Genomic DNA, 16,546 nt, shown 5'->3' with positions numbered 1-16,546 from the left:
GCTTGCCGCTGCAAGACCATGTCTTGAACAAGAGCTGCCTCAACCTTTTGCACTTGTGAACTATCAGGAGATCAGTGGGTCCCTGAAATTCTCCAGCCAATGCTGAGCATCACAGGGGAGGCTCAAAAAACTAAGAACATGACCCATTTTGCAATGAGAAACTACGCATTCCTGAAGGCAGACAAGAAAAAAAGATCAGTCTAAAGAACACAGGTCACCTTCAACACAGCTTCTCTGCCATGGAGACCCAACGAGGAGGAAAGTGCAGTTGGTAAATAAAAATCTAGGAAATTTCTGCTCCAAATGATCATTACAAAGCAAACATGATGTCGCCAGTGTGAGACTCTTCATGTGGAGCTGAACAGCTCAAAGGATGAGAGGAAACTGAAGTGTGGCACAAGGCAAAGCAGTGAGGACAGGCTGCAAGAGCAGAGGGTGACCACCTTCTTGCCTCGCTGGCCATGAGCTGCAAGGCCCAGGTTCCTCTGCTGCAGCTCCCAATTGGACACCGGATCTACAAAAAACAGCTTAGAAACAATAAGCAAAATAAGTTCAAAGCAAGAACAATTTGAAACTTCCAAACCTTGCAGCCTGAGAAACAGAGATTGTATCACTGAATGGTGATAGTGGGGCTGGCTGGACAGATGGGTTTTGAGCTGTTTTGCCCCCAAGGTCCAATCCAGATCAACAGTTACTGTCTGCTCTCCCATGGGCTGAGCCTTTTGCATCACCAGCTCTGTCCATCTGCAGGAGCAATCCACAGCTTGGCCAAGGACCATTAGTAACACAGGAACCACACAAGGAATTGGAAAGCAGAAGGCTATTGATTTGGAGAACTGTCCCACTATTCAAGGGGAAGGATATCCTTCAGCAAATCACAAGAAGCAGATGCTTCTGCCCGAATGCCCAAAAGTTGTTCATATGCTTTCCTGGAAGAAAGCTTCTGAAGAGAAGTAAAAGGGACCTGAGCTTGCTCTAGCTACTCTGGTGCTGAGCTGCTGAGCTTACCCAGGATCAGACAGCCCTTCAGGGAAAGGCAGATGTTACATGATTGATGGGTGGCCCAGACTTGTGGGGAAACCACAGCTAATGCTCAGAAAATGCATCAGGCAAAGAGGGAATGCCAGGTCCTGCCCTGCAATACAGCTCCTTCCTTGCCCAGCCAACAAAAAATGACTGAAAGTTTCAGGATCTGAGGTTCTGGCAGCTGATAATTGTGTGTAATAGGCCGAGGGAGCTCAGTTTTCAGCACTTCATGGAGAAGCAGGCCTAGGAGAGCTGGCTTGGCAGTGCTTGGGGTTTATCCAAGACACAGACTGACGCACACAAGGAGAACATGCAAAGTGCAGGATCACATCCTCAGTGGACATACAGCCACCAAGTTTGTTACGATGGTGAAGCACCAGCTACTTCTTTGATATGAAACCTTACATACATGTGGCTATACAAGCACCTTCCACAAAAGTTCCTTTCAGTCCTGCAGCCTTATGCTATTTCCAGCACTGTTGCTGGTACAGTTCCATGCACAATCCCCACTGGATAATATCACATAGATATTTCCTCCATATAATCCTCCTTTTTTCCTCACTATACATCACCTGCGCAGTCAGTGGCCTGTTACCTCTCTGCAGACAGGTAGGTACGTGTTCCCAAACGCTTGAACTACCAACTCAGGTTCTGTTCCTGGGAGAATCCCATTCCCATTTGATTTCTTGTTGTAGAGTGTACATGAAAAAATACTTCATTTTTATTTTTATTGTGTTAAGGCAATTCAAATGCAGTTTAGATGTTACTGCACACATCAATTTACTGTAACATAAACTAACAGATGTTTCCCACCTAGAAACTGTGCTTCTCCCCCACTGCTGTGAAAAATCACTCACACGTTTCCACATTCCAAATTTTGAAGATTGCCATCTTCTATAGCTACCCATTAAAAAGGGTTTGGAAGCAAAAGGTAAAGTCATGTCTCCACTGAGTTCATGACAACACTATGGATATCAATTGTACATGTGTAAGTTGATGCATGCAGACTGTTTAATCCATAGCTTGATTTCATGATGAAAATAGAAATACAAATCAGTTGGATCACACATAAGGAGGTGACCTTGTACTAACAGAGCTCCCAAAATTCCAGCTGAATTAAGGATCCCATAGTGGTAGAGAAGTAAAATAAAAGCAATCCTTGTCTCAAACCTAAATACTGCAATTATTATTGCAAAACTATTGCAATGCTGTGATGCAAGAGTACAGCATTCTGCACGTCAGCAAATAACTGCTGCTCACCATTATTATAGGCATTCTTTTCCTTAAACTGCAGGGTGAATTTACTTTCCAGTTACATTTAAAGGACTTTTAGGAATTTTCTTGTTACTTTGAAAGGAATTCCAGCATTGAAAAACAAATCTGCATGTACCTAAGGATACAGAAGAAGCTTTGTGATGTTAAACAGCACAGAAGGAATATGCAACCATGTAATTAAAGGACTGACAACCTCTAAGAAGTTAAGGATGCATGTTCACCTTGCAGCTGGGCATTTCCTGACTGCTGAGAGCTAACACATTCAAAACTTAATATCCCATTAGCCTTCACTATTCCTGCATTTTCAAACTTTTCACTAGGACTTTATGCTCATTTAAACATTTCAGTCAACTGTTTTATTGAGGACCACATGTGCTGATGCTGGTAGTTACAATGGAGGACCTAAAGCAGATGCTCCTACAAGCTGGACACACAGACTTCAGCGCTCAGTCCAGGTGAAAGGAAATAAAACCACTGAAAGGCTCCTGAGCTAGTTTCAAGTCCATGGTGTTCTTTGAGATCCATATTCCTCCAAATTACACAAACTCCACTGACTGTACAAAGCACTGAGCAAAACTTCCACATTTCTGCAATTAAGCAACATGGAACTGACCAGTCTTACAGAAAATTCAAACAAAGTCACTTCTGACTAAGCAGGAGATGCTTCACACAAACACTACATGTGGGAAGTGACCTCAGCTGACAGCAGGGGTACAGGGCTGAGTTCGACTTTGATTTTAACACCAAAATACAGCAGTTGAGCAATGACTTTGTAACCTCCCATCTTGACTTAACAGGGAGGGACTAAACCACCCAGACGGGCAAAAGTGTGGAGCACATCAGGGAGATGCTCAACCCTGTGGTGGGTGGTAGCTACACTGCTGGCAAGTGCTGGATGCCAGGAGAAACTTGTTGATTTGCAGCTCTCCCAGCACAGAGTGATGCCCCGAGACAGCCCTGTGCAGTAAATACTGCACTGAACCCAAGAGCTGCCCCTGATCTCAGGAGAAACATTGCTGGAAAGCCACAGAGCTAACAGCCCCGAAGTTTAACCTATGAACGGGCCACCCAAAAGAAGCATTACTGATGAACTGAGAGGAATCTTCAAGACCTTCCTGAAAATAGTCATAGAATCTCAGCCTCGTTTGTGTTGGAAGGGACCTTAAAGCTCATCCAGCTCCAACCCCTGCCACAGGCAGGGACCCCTTCCACTGGAGCAGCTTGCTCCAAGCCCCTGTGTCCAACCTGGCCTTGAGCACTGCCAGGGATGGGGCAGCCGCAGCTTCTCTGGGCACCCTGTGCCAGCGCCTCAGCACCCTCACAGGGAAGAACTTGTTGATAGCTAGTCTAAATGTTCCCCCAGGATTCCCAAAGATTTGAGCAGGAGTGAGATACCTCTGTGTGCTCGCACATGGGTCTGGAAACAGTTGTAATACTTGTATTTCTTCCCACATATTCCACACTCATAAGACCCTGAAAAACAAGACAGAAAAGTATACATCACCATATTAGATCAGGAAAAACAGCCTCTCCACATACTTATCCATAAACTGGGGACAAAAGAATGCAGTTTGCAGCAAAGCAATTTTTGGAAGGTTCATGGAGATAAATGCAGGAAATCACTATCCCAGACTCAATTCTTTTTTCAGCTTTATTTAAGATTCCTTGGCATATTACCCTGAACTCACATTTTCATTCTATTTTTTTAACTTTGCTGACATGAAAAGGGCCACTCTCAAAATAGCCCGATTTATAATTTTATAATAATGACTAATATTTCCTATGGACAGAAATAACCTTGAATTACTTTTCAGTAAGTTCCTAGTATATGGGAAAAAACGCTTTTCCACTGAAAAAAGAAGGCAATATGTTATCTGGAGGCAAAGAGTTTTCAAAATTCCTCAAGAAATGCACAATGTACAAATTTCTCAAGAAACCCACAGAGATTTGGTAAATATCCACCCAGAGGAAACCGAAGAGATACAAATAGAACTTTTGACCTTTTCAAGGAAAAGCACATGACCACAGTAGTCTCTCTTCTCAATTTGTGCCTCTAATTCCAGAAAACACACATCTGCAAACAGTCATTTCAAATGAAACCAGAGAAACATTGCTGGGAGAATCATTTGTAATGATGAAATTATGCAATGAATTTACCCCTCTTCTGTTTATTGGACAGGCAGAAATTTCCTTAGATTTGCTATTAAAGTTGATTCAGCCTTTTCTTCCCCCACTCCAACGTGGTGAACAGGCTAGAAATTCACCTTTCAAGCTCTTTCTTGCAACATGTTCGCGTTTCTTAGCTGTTCACCAGCAGGTAAATAACAGTGATCCTACCTGTGCTCTTCAGTAGGATGAGAGGAGCACTTAGGGAAGAGGAGGTGGGAGGAAGAAGGGCTGAGTCTTATTTTTTGTGAACGTAGCATTTCATAGAATCCCAGCCTGGTTTGGGTTGGAAGGGATCTTAAAGCTCATCCAGCTCCAACCCCTGCCACGGGCAGGGACCCCTTCCACTGGAGCAGCTTGCTCCAAGCCCCTGTGTCCAACCTGGCCTTGAGCACTGCCAGGGATGGGGCAGCCACAGCTTCTCTGGGCACCCTGTGCCAGCGCCTCAGCACCCTCACAGGGAAGAGCTTCTGCCTAAGAGCTCATCTCAGTCTCCCCTGTTCTGTCAGGTTAAAGCCATTCCCCTTGGTCTGGCCCTTGTCCCAAGCCCCTCTCCAGGTTTCTTGTAGCCCCTTTAGGTGGTCTCTCATTTCCATGGATGTCTCCCTATGCAACCTTGAAACAATCTTTTTCTGACCATGTAAAACCCAGGATGAACCACAAACAGGAACAAAACATTCACACACACCCCTAAATAAATATTGCCAAACATCATCTTACAGCAATACTTACCCAGCACTACTCAAAGTGAGCTCTTTCCAGGAACAAAACCAACCATGCTCTTTGAACACACTGTACCCATGCTCTGTTTTTCCCTTTCCATGTCCTATTGCTTACAGCTTGGGAAGAAAACAACTCTCCTTCCACTGTGTAGCAGTGATGAATTCCCTGTCCATCACTGTTAGCACCACTTAGAAGTGCCTTTTGAGCTTGGGAGGCTACTATGTCATTGATGCCAAACAAGGCAATTTGCTACAGTCTGATACACAAGACTACACATCTGAAAAAATACCCTAAAATACTGATCTGATAGTCAGATGACCAAGTCTGACCTGCTCCACAGCCTTTTGATTATCAAAGCTAGCTGTATATCACATAGAGATCATGGAATCATAGAATGCTTTGGGTTGGAAGGGACCTTCAGAGCTCATCCAGTTCTAACCCCCCTGCAATGAGCAGGGACATCTTCAACTAGATCAGGTTGTCCAGAACCACATCCAGCCTGGCCCTGAGTATCTCCAGGCATGGCACATCTATATGTAGATATACATATAGGTATATATACGCATATACAGATGTCACCCATGGTCACTCCAGACAGGCTTTTCTAAATGAAATCCCGGACATCTCTAAGCCAACAGCATTTGCCAGCCCTCAATTTTCCATGCTCAAGGATCAATTATATTCATTGCCAACCTCCAAAATTCTTTCCTGAAAACTATTCCAGCTGGAGCCCCAAAGCAGCATGACCAGAAGACGCACTGACCATCACTGGGGCCCTACCAACCTGTGTAACAGCAGAGGTTCAACTGTACCAACAGCAAAACACAACTGACACCCATCCATACCCTGACACAGTGCTGCGCACACCCAGAGCACTGGGAAAAGACGCAGAACACAGTGAGCGGCTCTAGGTTGAACTCTCCCTCTATTTTTCTTCTATTTCTCCTTTTCTTGGAGATAGTCTATAGCACATGAATGCATCTGGCTGTGCAGAAGGTCTTCAAGAAAAGCACAATGTGTGCAAGTCACTGTGCAGTGCCTTTTCTCTCCAATATGAAACCAAACCGGTGCTGCAGCCCTCGTGCAAGAGGCTGTGCCTGGAAAGCAAGGGCAGGAGCCAAAGGCAGGAGAGGGACCAGTCGGTCCCACAGCCAGTGGTTTTGCACAGATGCCCTCAAGCACCCAGGCCTCAAGTGCAACCTAGGAAGGCTGGAGTCATCTTCTTTGACGGGGGTACCTCTACTCATCTCCTGTGTGGGGACAGCAGAGCCCTGCCTCAGCACAGCAAGTTTGTAGAGGGTGCAAAGGAGGAGCATTACAGATCTCAAGTCCTACAAGCACCAAGAAGTAACTCAACAGCCACAAGTGTACTCAGCCCACCACATTTGGGAGGCAAATGCACACATCCTCTTATTAAAGAAAGAATAAGAATTTGTCACAATAAATGTGTTATTAGAGTGAAGGAAAGATGAAATGGGAAGAAGAAAAGACACTGCTATGTGATAATGCCTTACAAAGAACATGCCTGTGTTGCCTTGGACAGTGCCACCGTGGTCATGGTTTATCTTGGATTTGTCCACACCAAGATGTGTCATGCTGGTTAAAGCTGTTTATAGTAGGAGGGGAGATGGGGAAGGGTTTTGGTTAGTTGGTGTATTCAGTTTTGCCAGGCTTTTCCCAAGCCTCACAGCTGGAATTTGGGCAACACACCCACTGCATCCAGAGCTTTCCCTTGCTCCCTGGTTAGACTTTCACACCCTTCCATCACATACCGGACGTGTATCTCAATGCATGGTCAAAAATCCAGGTCCCTGAATATCGATTTCGTGTATATCCAACGGGAGAGCCACGTTCCACTGCTTTTCCATCTAAATTATGCAAAAAGAAATCAGAAAAAAGCCCTTAAAGCGGATGCATTTCCAAATAATGATGCCTGAAGCCCATTAAAAATTGCCAAGACTCATCTGTCCCTGTGGCTGGCTAACAAGATGTCAGAGGTCACGCAGAAGTTCTTAAGGCTTCCGCAGCACTATTTTACTTGGTGTAACTATGGAGACTCCAAAGTGCTCTTGAATTACCTATGCTGAGCAGCACAGCAACCGAGACATCAGCATCATGGCACGAATCAATGTCAGATTGAGAGTCTCAAAGCAGAAGGATTCACTCTTCACTTTGTCTCAGAAACATTTCTGATTTAATGCATTGCTTGAAAACTCCTCTCCAAAATGTTTCTCATAAAGCGCAGACCAGACTGAGAGCTTAAATAGTCTCGTATAAAAGTTCTCCTGATCAACTCGCAGATAAGCCTGTCTTTCGAAACACATACTGACCTGATGGCATTCCCAACATCAGAAAAAGATCCACATCAGCCAAACAGCCTCTCTCCTTTCTCTTCACTTATAACGCAAGTGCCATTTGCTTCTCCTCTCATTTCTAGACAGCATCATGGTGCACCCCACTGCCTTTCTGCCCTGACACCCCACCCTGAGAAATGCTGCTCATAGAATCCCAGACTGGTTTGTGTTGGAAGGGACCTTAAAGCTCCTCCAGCTCCAACCCCTGCCACAGGCAGGGACCCCTTCCACTGGAGCAGCTTGCTCCAAGCTCCTGTGTCCAACCTGGCCTTGAGCACTGCCAGGGATGGGGCAGCCACAGCTTCTCTGGGCACCCTGTGCCAGCGCCTCAGCACCCTCACAGGGAAGAGCTTCTGCCTAGGAGCTCATCTCAGTCTCCCCTCGGGCAGGTTCAAGCCATTCCCCTTGGCCTGTCTCTACAGGCCCTTGTCCAAAGCCCCTCTCCCACTACCAGAAGACTGCTGTAAGGTCTCTCCTTAAGGAGCCTTCTCTTCTCCAGGCCGAAGGAGCCTGGATGTGTTGGAGCTCTTCGAATGCCCTTGGCCCAAGGCCAGCACATGAACTCAGCAAGGAAAAAGAAGAGAAGAACAGGGCACATTGTACCTCTGAGCTGTGCAGGGCAAGAAACACACCACCTATGAGGCAGAGGCCTGGTGGCTCTGCAAGGGGTGCCAGCTGGGGGATGGGGACCAGCATGGATCCACACTGGTGGTACCAGTCTGCTGCTGGCTGACCCAGGCTTGAAACCAACCTCTCCATTGGCTTTCTTTGCTTGGCATGCCCAAAGGGGGTCCCCACGGGGCTTGTAAAGCTTCTGTCGAAAAGTAGCTGAAAGGAAAATGGTCCAAAGCCACAAACGTCAGCACCGGCTCTTCAGGGAGGGATGACAGCCACTGCCCCCACCCATCCCGCTTCGCTCCATCCGCTTTCAGGCATCATGGAGTTTGGGCTGCTCCAAATGGCTGGAAACAGTCTGGAGTAGTGCAAAGTGCAGGGAGAGACACGTGAACGTGTAACTGAACAGGAGGCAGCGCACACAAGGCCTGATCTGACGAAAACACTACAAGCAAATAGCAGCAGCTGAGCTGGGAATCCCTGTTACAAACTGCTCCAAGAAACAACTGAAAATATAAATACAGCCCGCTCCTGCAGGAGATGTGTGACTCAGAGCAGAGACATAAATCTTCTACAGCACGTTTCAGCCAGCTCCCGAAGCCGAGCCCCGCAGGAAGCCGGCTGGCTCTCACTCGGAGCCACATGTGCCCCGAAGCCTCAGCACTGTGGCCCCAGCTCAGACAACACATCCCCCACTTAACCGACCATCCCCTGAACACCATGGAAGGAGACAGTCCAGGGGTCAGCACTTCCACGGGAAGGAGAGGGATTCATTTCCTCCCGATTCACCACTTCACGCTCCATCATGAATTACTATCAGAAATAACCGCTTTCGACACCTCCCATCTCAGCTTCCCTGATGAAGGCAAATAAAATCCTAGCAAAGCCCTGCCTTTCTGCACAGCTGAAGTGATTTAGACACACAGCTACCAGAACACATCGCGGGAAAGGCTTCAGGGAGGAAAACTCCTGGAAGTACCAGTGAGCAGCAGCAGAGAGCTCGAAGCCTTTGCTCTGGAGGCAGAAGGCACCGGTGTCTTCAGCTGGCAACTTGGGCTGTTTCCAGAGCAGCAGCCGGAATCGCCAGCGGAGCTGCAGGTACGGGACACTTCTTACGCGAGTTGCACAGATGTCTGCAGCCACGGAACAGTGCTTGGCCATGTTTTCTGCAGGGTGACGGAGGGGACCAGAAGAATTGACTGGGAGCCAGCTCAAAAAAACACAAGGAACAGATATCTGGGCACCACAGTTGGTCCACACAGAGCCCAGTATTTCGTGGCCAAAGACAAGTTATTCAGAGCCACCTCCCCAACAGACAGTTATGTGAACGGTGGATGAATGAGGGCACTTACAGGGCTCTTTGCACAAATGAATCCATCAACTGCCAACTGCCTCAGGACCAAGTTGCCTTTAAAGAAACCCAGGGAGAGTCTCTAAAATAACAAGTATGATGCACGTTTCATGTGAAAAGGCCCTTCCCAATAGCAGTTCTCCAGTTTACTTCCTACAGCTTTCAACCACCACTTGTTAACCAGTGCACAGCTCGCCATTCCTCTCCTCATGGTGCTTTTACATCAAACCATGTCCCCCCTCATGCCAGCCCGTCCCCAACACTCTCCATAGGTACATGCTGGTGAATGTCCAAGTCAGCCAACAGCAAAAACTACTCCCCACATTGCACAACAGTACAGTCAACCTCAATAGGAAACCTGCATTCTCAGAGGACATCTTCTGCAGCCCAGCTGCTTCTGCCCAGCCACAAGCCATGGGGAGAAGAGGTCCAACACAGCAGACAGCCAAGCTGCCGATGCTTTCATCGAGGGCTGGTGATGATGGCTGAAGGAGAAGCTCCCATCAGTGGTCACATCACCACCCTTCCCTCCCAGGGCATCAGGGACACCTGTGCATTTCAGCACTGCCCATGCAGTGATCACCCTCTCAAGAGCTGTGGAGGATCAGCAACTCTGAATACACACAGAATTCCTCCAAATCGTATGATCTTTAATTCAGAAGCAGTTTCAGACTTCCCAGGTTTTCCCCAAATGTTCTCACCCTGCATAAACAGCAGTGACCTCCCACCTTACCATTCTTAGTGGCTGTATTGCTGGGGAACAGAAGGACAACGATGCTCCCAAGACATTGACCAGCTACCAATACCTCCAGGGTTTCTTTCGAACAGCATAGGCAGTGATCAAGCAGAAACCAGGAGAAAACCTAACACCAGTTCCTCTTTTCCCTCCCCCTGCAAGATAAACCAACCCCAACAGCAACACGGGGCAGCTCAAGTCAGCTTTCTCCTGAGTCCTTTGAAGGGAACATAGTCCAAGTGCTGTTTCTTCTTCTTACCAACAGCTGCCCTTCGCTCTCAGAGTCACTGCTGGGACCTGCTCCATGGAAGAGCCAACAGAGGAGTCCCTTTAGCAAGTGGTGCCTCTCCAGGATCACTGGAGCAGGAAGACGGGACAGTGATGTCCACAGGAAAAAAAAAAACCAACAAAACCCACAAAGAGCTTCTTCTCATCACAGTTTGAGGTGGGGTGGGGACAGGAACTACAGTTTTGGACCTGGCACCCTGCAGACACCCAGAAGTCAAAATTACACCCTCAAAGTTACTGGTGAACAGAAAACCAACCAACCCCTAAAACCTGGTTTGAGCTAAATCTAATTATTCACAGAAAGCACCCACACAGCAACCGTCCTCCAAACATTTCAACTGTTTCTCAGGCTTCCCTCTTGCTCCTCCTCATCTACCACCTCATCCTGCCCAACACACCTACCACCAGCCCTGGGTTCACCACCAGTTTTGCACGTGACTGCTGAGCAAGTCACTTAACACATCAGAAGAAGATACTAAGCTTTTTCTTACAGCTACCCTGATCTTGGTTGAGTCTTTAGAGGTGACCAGATACAAACACAGAGCAGAAGGTCAATAATCCTGAGGCAGGTCCCTGTGACTGATGCGCATCTTGGCTCTGGTCCCCCCAACAGAGCTGAGCTTCAGCTCTCCAGAACCTTGTTCCTCTTCCCACACCATGGACTCAAGAGGACCAACTGATGGGGTGCACCACCCCATTGCTTACCGAGCGTCTGCTGGTTGCGGACCCCACCTATGACCACGCAGATCTCCGCAGGCACATCTCCTGGCCCATCTTTTATGTTCTTCTTGGAATCTTTGGTGTCATCCTGCCAGATCACCTCTTCAATATAGTCATCTGGTACCTCTGTTTTCACTTTCACCTCAGTCATCATTCCAGCCTCTTCACTGGGTGAGGACTGAGATGTCACCGACTCGGAGCCCTCCGCTTTCGGGCTCCGCGGGCTCCTCTTCAAACACTCCCTGAATGGGGAGAAAAGAGGAGAAAACGTGAACCCTCAGTGTCAAGTGCTCACTTTCTCATCACTAGGATCTAATTAAAGGCACTTTTATTTAATGCAGTTTATTTAAAAGAAGTACAGGTAGGTGTGTCTGTCGTATGTGGGAAGTCATTAACTTTAACCAGACAGAAGTAATAAAACCACTTGCTAGTAATGAAAATAACCTTAATCCTCACAAACAACAGCAGTGGACATGGACTAGACCACAAACCAATAGCACAGAATTCCATCGGGTTCCTTGCAGGCCAGGAGCACAATCCCACTAGTCCTGACATCAAGGATTATGCCAAGACTAGTTCATACATGCAAAAGAAAAGCCATATTCTCCTGACATCTGTAATTTGGAGCTATCTCCACCTGCATGCACTTCTCCACGAGTGGATCTACACTTCTGTTTCCTCTTTTAACCCTTCAAAGTAACCCAGCATCCCATGGTATTGGTATGGCCTTATTTTACATACACAATGATGACCAAAGGGGATCATCTGCAGTATAACGATATTTAGGGAGACTATCACGTTATGGACAGATACAAGTATCAAAGATGACAAGAGAAATTATGATGGATGGAGGAAGGCAGAGGGCAGAAAGGTGGAGGGCAGTGCATTTAGAAACAGATGAAGATTTTCATCTTGAAAAGAGAAAGCTGGAAATTCATGGGAGAAATTAATCTCAATAAATAAATACTCAAACCCCGTTAAGTAAAGGAAGGACACCTCAAAGCTGTAGAATGACACGAACAAGTGCTATGGTGGCAAAAGGCAGAGGGAGATTGAGCACAACAGATGAGGACCAGATAATAACTCAGTGTAGCTCCTTTTCCAAACACATCATCCCACCACTCATCATGGGCTCCCTTGCTCTTAATACTGGTTATTAATAAATTCCAACATGCAGTGAAAAGCTAAAATAATTGCTGGTTCAGTCTGTGCAGAAATCTGAAGAATTAAATATATAATAGCTGAGACTACCCAGAAACAGAGATTTTAAAGACTGTGACATATTTAGAGCCATGGAAACACTGGGAACAGACGAAGGTGTTTGAAAATGTTTTAAGCAGAAGTAATAGGCAAAATAAAGTGGAAAATAGGCCTGAACTTATAGATGAGAGTCATTAGACCATGCAATAGTGAAAGAGAAGGAAATCTCACTGCTTGGAACAGCGTAGAAAGTCAGAACACGGTATGAATTAAAATGTTAGAAAACTAACACCTGCAATGGCTTCTGACACTGGCTATGGGGCTGGTAGAGGAATCAAAATGCTGTAGCTGGAAGTGCCCAGTGGGTAATCCTGGGAGAATGGAGACGAGAGGAGAGATGAAGGAAGAGAACAATCTTCTACAGTAATTACTGCACAACCTCCTACACAGACATGTAGTTGCTATTTCAAAATGGGTCAGTCACATCACATCATCAGATATTTTATTATTCATCCCTTCATTCTCATTATGGAATGAAATGTACAATTAATAGCCCCTAAACAGAGAGAATTAGCCTTGACCTGCCTCCCCACTCCTTCCCACCCTCCTCATACTTACTCCAACCCCTGCTGTGCTCCCAAAATCATACAGGGCTTTTTCAAGTGAGAAAGATGAATTAAGATAGAGAAAATGTGGTTGAAACCAGACAATCTTTATAGCAATATTATTGGATATCCAAAAGGTCCATCAATCTCACCCAACAGCAGTGTAGCTCAGCACCCATTCTAAAGCCAAAGGGAGGCAACAGCCAGGAGCTCAAGTACAAAACACTCAGCAATCAGAAAAGGGTGGGATTAATTGCAAATCAATCGAACCAACAAGGTGTGAAATGCAAAACACTGATACAGGCAGTAAAAGCAATAGGGTGGTGGTGGGGAGACAGTTTTCCTCCCCTGAGGACAATCAAACCAGTACAATGCCTACTGGTAGGCAGAAAGGTGAGAACCAGCTCTGTAGCTCAAGTGAAGGCAAAATGGATTGTTCAGCAACCTGTACTTGCCAATCCTGGACAGAACAACATAAAAATCAATGCAGAAGCCAAGCGATGTGGAATTATAAGCTCCTACAACTAGCAGTGATGCTAAGGATACAGCTTTCTGAGGAGATTATAAATGGGGTAAGGACATAAAAGATCTTCCGAGGGCAGCCAGCTTTGCATCATGTCACATCCAGACATAAAACAAATCAGCAGAACGTGGCATGAAGTGAGCAACAGGCCATGTGCTGCAAGGCAAAGTGCGGGCCTCAAGGTGCATCACTCCTGAATGGGGGCATTTCCACAAGGCTCCTGAAACAGACTCATAGAATAGTTAGGGTTGGAAAGGACCTTAAGATCATCAAGTTCCAACCCCCCTGCCATGGACAGGGACACCTCACACTAAACCATCCCACCCAAGGCTCTGTCCAACCTGGCCTTGAACGCTGCCAGGGATGGAGCATTCACAACTTCCCTGGGCAACCCATTCCAGTGCCTCACTGCCCTTACAGTAAAGAACTTCCTCCTTATATCCAATCTAAACTTCCCCTGTTTAAGTTTTAACCCGTTACCCTTGTCCTATCACTACAGTCCCCAATGAAGTGTCTCTCCCTAGCATCCTTATAGGCCCCCTTCAGATAAATGATTGATGTGGGACAGTTTATTAATGTTCTGGAATGAAATTTAACATCACTGGTGCTAAAAATGATGGGTGATCCCTGGAGGGGTGGAGAGCAATGACTGTGGAAGGGACACCAGCACCAGTGGATTCATCACTCCATAAGCTGGCTCTGCCCAAGATGAGCAGTTGTAGCATAGCCAAATGTGTCCAGGCATGTGGGTGCACCCACAAACAGCACCCATGGTACTCAGCCATGATGCCAGCAGGAAGGTTGTGCTGCAGCCAGCCAAGAGCCACGCTCTGACCTACAGGACCAAGGCAATTTTCAGATACATGTGCCTGAGATGGAACAAGGGGGTGATTTCCTCTCTATATGCAGCCATGGTGAAGCCAGTCCCAGCAAGACTGGTTCATTCTTAAAAGGTGATTAGAGAAACTGGAGTTGGCGCAAAAAAGAGAGACTGAAATGGTTTGAGACTGAGAAAAGATACTTTCTGACTCTGAGAGATCAAACAACTTCAACCTGTTTCTCATGCCAAAAGGAAGACTGAGAGATTATTTGATGGCAGCATATCATCATCTTCATGGGAAGAAAATACCATCTTTCCTTCATTTGGCAGGGAAGAACAGAGTACGAGCTCATTGCTGGAGCCAGCTGAAGTGAGGTATAAAACATTATCACGGACGGCGATCCACTGGAACGACCATTTTCCAAAGGATGTGCTCAGCGAGAACAAAGCTCTCCAAGTTGTCAAACCCAGATTATCTGCCTCGTTACTGGGCTCCGTGCAGACGTGCACTGGTCAGACTTAGTGGCCTGAGGCTGTAGGAGTATATAAATGTTAGACTAGACCAATGGACCCTCAAGAACTTTGCTCTTCACACACACTGACTCCGGATCCATCTCTGCCAAGAAAGTACCTCCCTGGCTGAGCTGCCTGCTCCTGGGTGGGACCTAACCCTGCAAATACGAACTGAAAGCAACACTATTCCTCTGCCATTGCCCCATGTGTCATAAGCCTGAGCAGGTACCTGGCTGTACATTTTGGACACCAGTCCCAAATACTTTCACAACCTTCTGCACCATTGCATAGCACAGAAGCCCTGAAAGGAGCTTCCTGAGCCTCTCAAAAACAAAGTAAGCAAACCCATTAAAATAATATAGCACCACTGGAGTTTTACAACAGTTTTACACTACCTTCTAGGAGAGATGAAGGCAGCAGACGTATCCAGGATACAGAATGGGTACAGATGTACCCACTGTGAGGTGAACCCACAGCACTGCCACTGAGCACCAATGACCACCACCCAGCCCAGCACCATGTGATTTGTTGTCCAGGTTGTATGTATGTACATATTCTATTATATAGATCTATAAAAACACAACTGTACATAAAGCTGTGGTTGTCTGCACACACATGTATCTGCAGGGGCTGACAACTGTGTCTCAGCACATCCCCTCCTCAAACCCAGCTCCTGCCCCTTTCTACCACAGCACAGCCTCTGCTGACACCCCAAGGTGCCACTGTTTTATTGCAGGAGCCACATCCCGTCTCACAGGCCTGGCACCCATCCTCTGCCAGCCAAAATGCAGGAATGTCATCCCAGAACGCAAGCTTTGCTTTGCCATTGATCTGCACAAGGTCAGAATCAGTCCCATGCCACCTGAGAGCAGTTCTCATGACCTTTTTCATGTCCCTTGCTGTTTCATTGAAGAAGGAAGAGCTGTTCTCACATCATTTTCATTATTCTATATCCTGCAGAGATTTTCCAGCCACTGGCTGATGTCAAGCTTTAGCCACACTTCAACTGCAGACTCTCTGAAGCTCAATGGCCAGAGGAACACTATGGCTTTGCAGAATACCTTAGAATCAACATAATCGGATAGCAACACAGTCCCATCCCTCCTTCCTTCTCCTCTGGATGTGCTCTGCAGGGGACAGAGGAGCCAGGAGGCTCTGATGGCTTCATATGATGCACAAGACGTGCATCATTAGCTCCTGCTCAGCAGGTGAAGGCAAATGGACCCTTCCTACCTTCCCTGCACCTGAAGAACATCTTCCTCACCTTTATCATTACAGCCTCCAAAGTGCTCCTGTGGCTAGAGTAAAACTAGCATCAGTGCAGGCTCCCTGTTGCTGAAGTTCAGCTGCTGAGGTGATGGTGTGATTGTCCCCAGGGTGCAGGGGACTGAAGGGACAATCCTCATGGGACAGCGGAGTTTGAAGCTCCTGGTTTGGCTGGAGAAACAATACTAAAACCATGGAGCAAAACATGAAAGAAAAGGAAATTACTGACACTGGAAAAGTTCAGATGGGATGGAGAGGGGTACATGCACAGCTACAGAAGAGCCAGGTTCCACTTAGAATCACAGAATGCTTTGGGTTGGAAAGGACCTTAAAGCTCATCATCACTCTCACAGGGAAGAACTTCT

The 16,546-nt window shown here is 46.7% G+C and overlaps 1 protein-coding gene across 8 annotated transcripts in view; it reads right to left on the bottom strand.

Moving 5' to 3' along the window:
* ZNF618 (zinc finger protein 618) overlaps positions 1–16,546 on the bottom strand; it is a 154,865-nt gene that overhangs the window by 57,315 nt on the left and 81,004 nt on the right. For 4 of the 8 annotated variants that reach the window (XM_065696041.1, XM_065696042.1, XM_065696043.1 and 1 more), the window contains exons 3-5: positions 11,240–11,496; positions 6,963–7,058; positions 3,697–3,774 (exon numbers count right to left, since the gene is read on the bottom strand). In XM_065696041.1, the coding sequence (XP_065552113.1) occupies positions 3,697–3,774; positions 6,963–7,058; positions 11,240–11,496 (431 nt within the window). The remainder of the gene's footprint in view (positions 1–3,696; positions 3,775–6,962; positions 7,059–11,239; positions 11,497–16,546) is intronic. The other 4 variants (XM_065696044.1, XM_065696047.1, XM_065696048.1 and 1 more) reach the window with 1 other exon arrangement.

Source organism: Lathamus discolor, chromosome 15, assembly GCF_037157495.1.
Source record: "Lathamus discolor isolate bLatDis1 chromosome 15, bLatDis1.hap1, whole genome shotgun sequence".
Lineage (NCBI taxonomy): Eukaryota > Metazoa > Chordata > Aves > Psittaciformes > Psittacidae > Lathamus > Lathamus discolor.
This window is presented reverse-complemented; position numbering and strand designations above follow the sequence as displayed.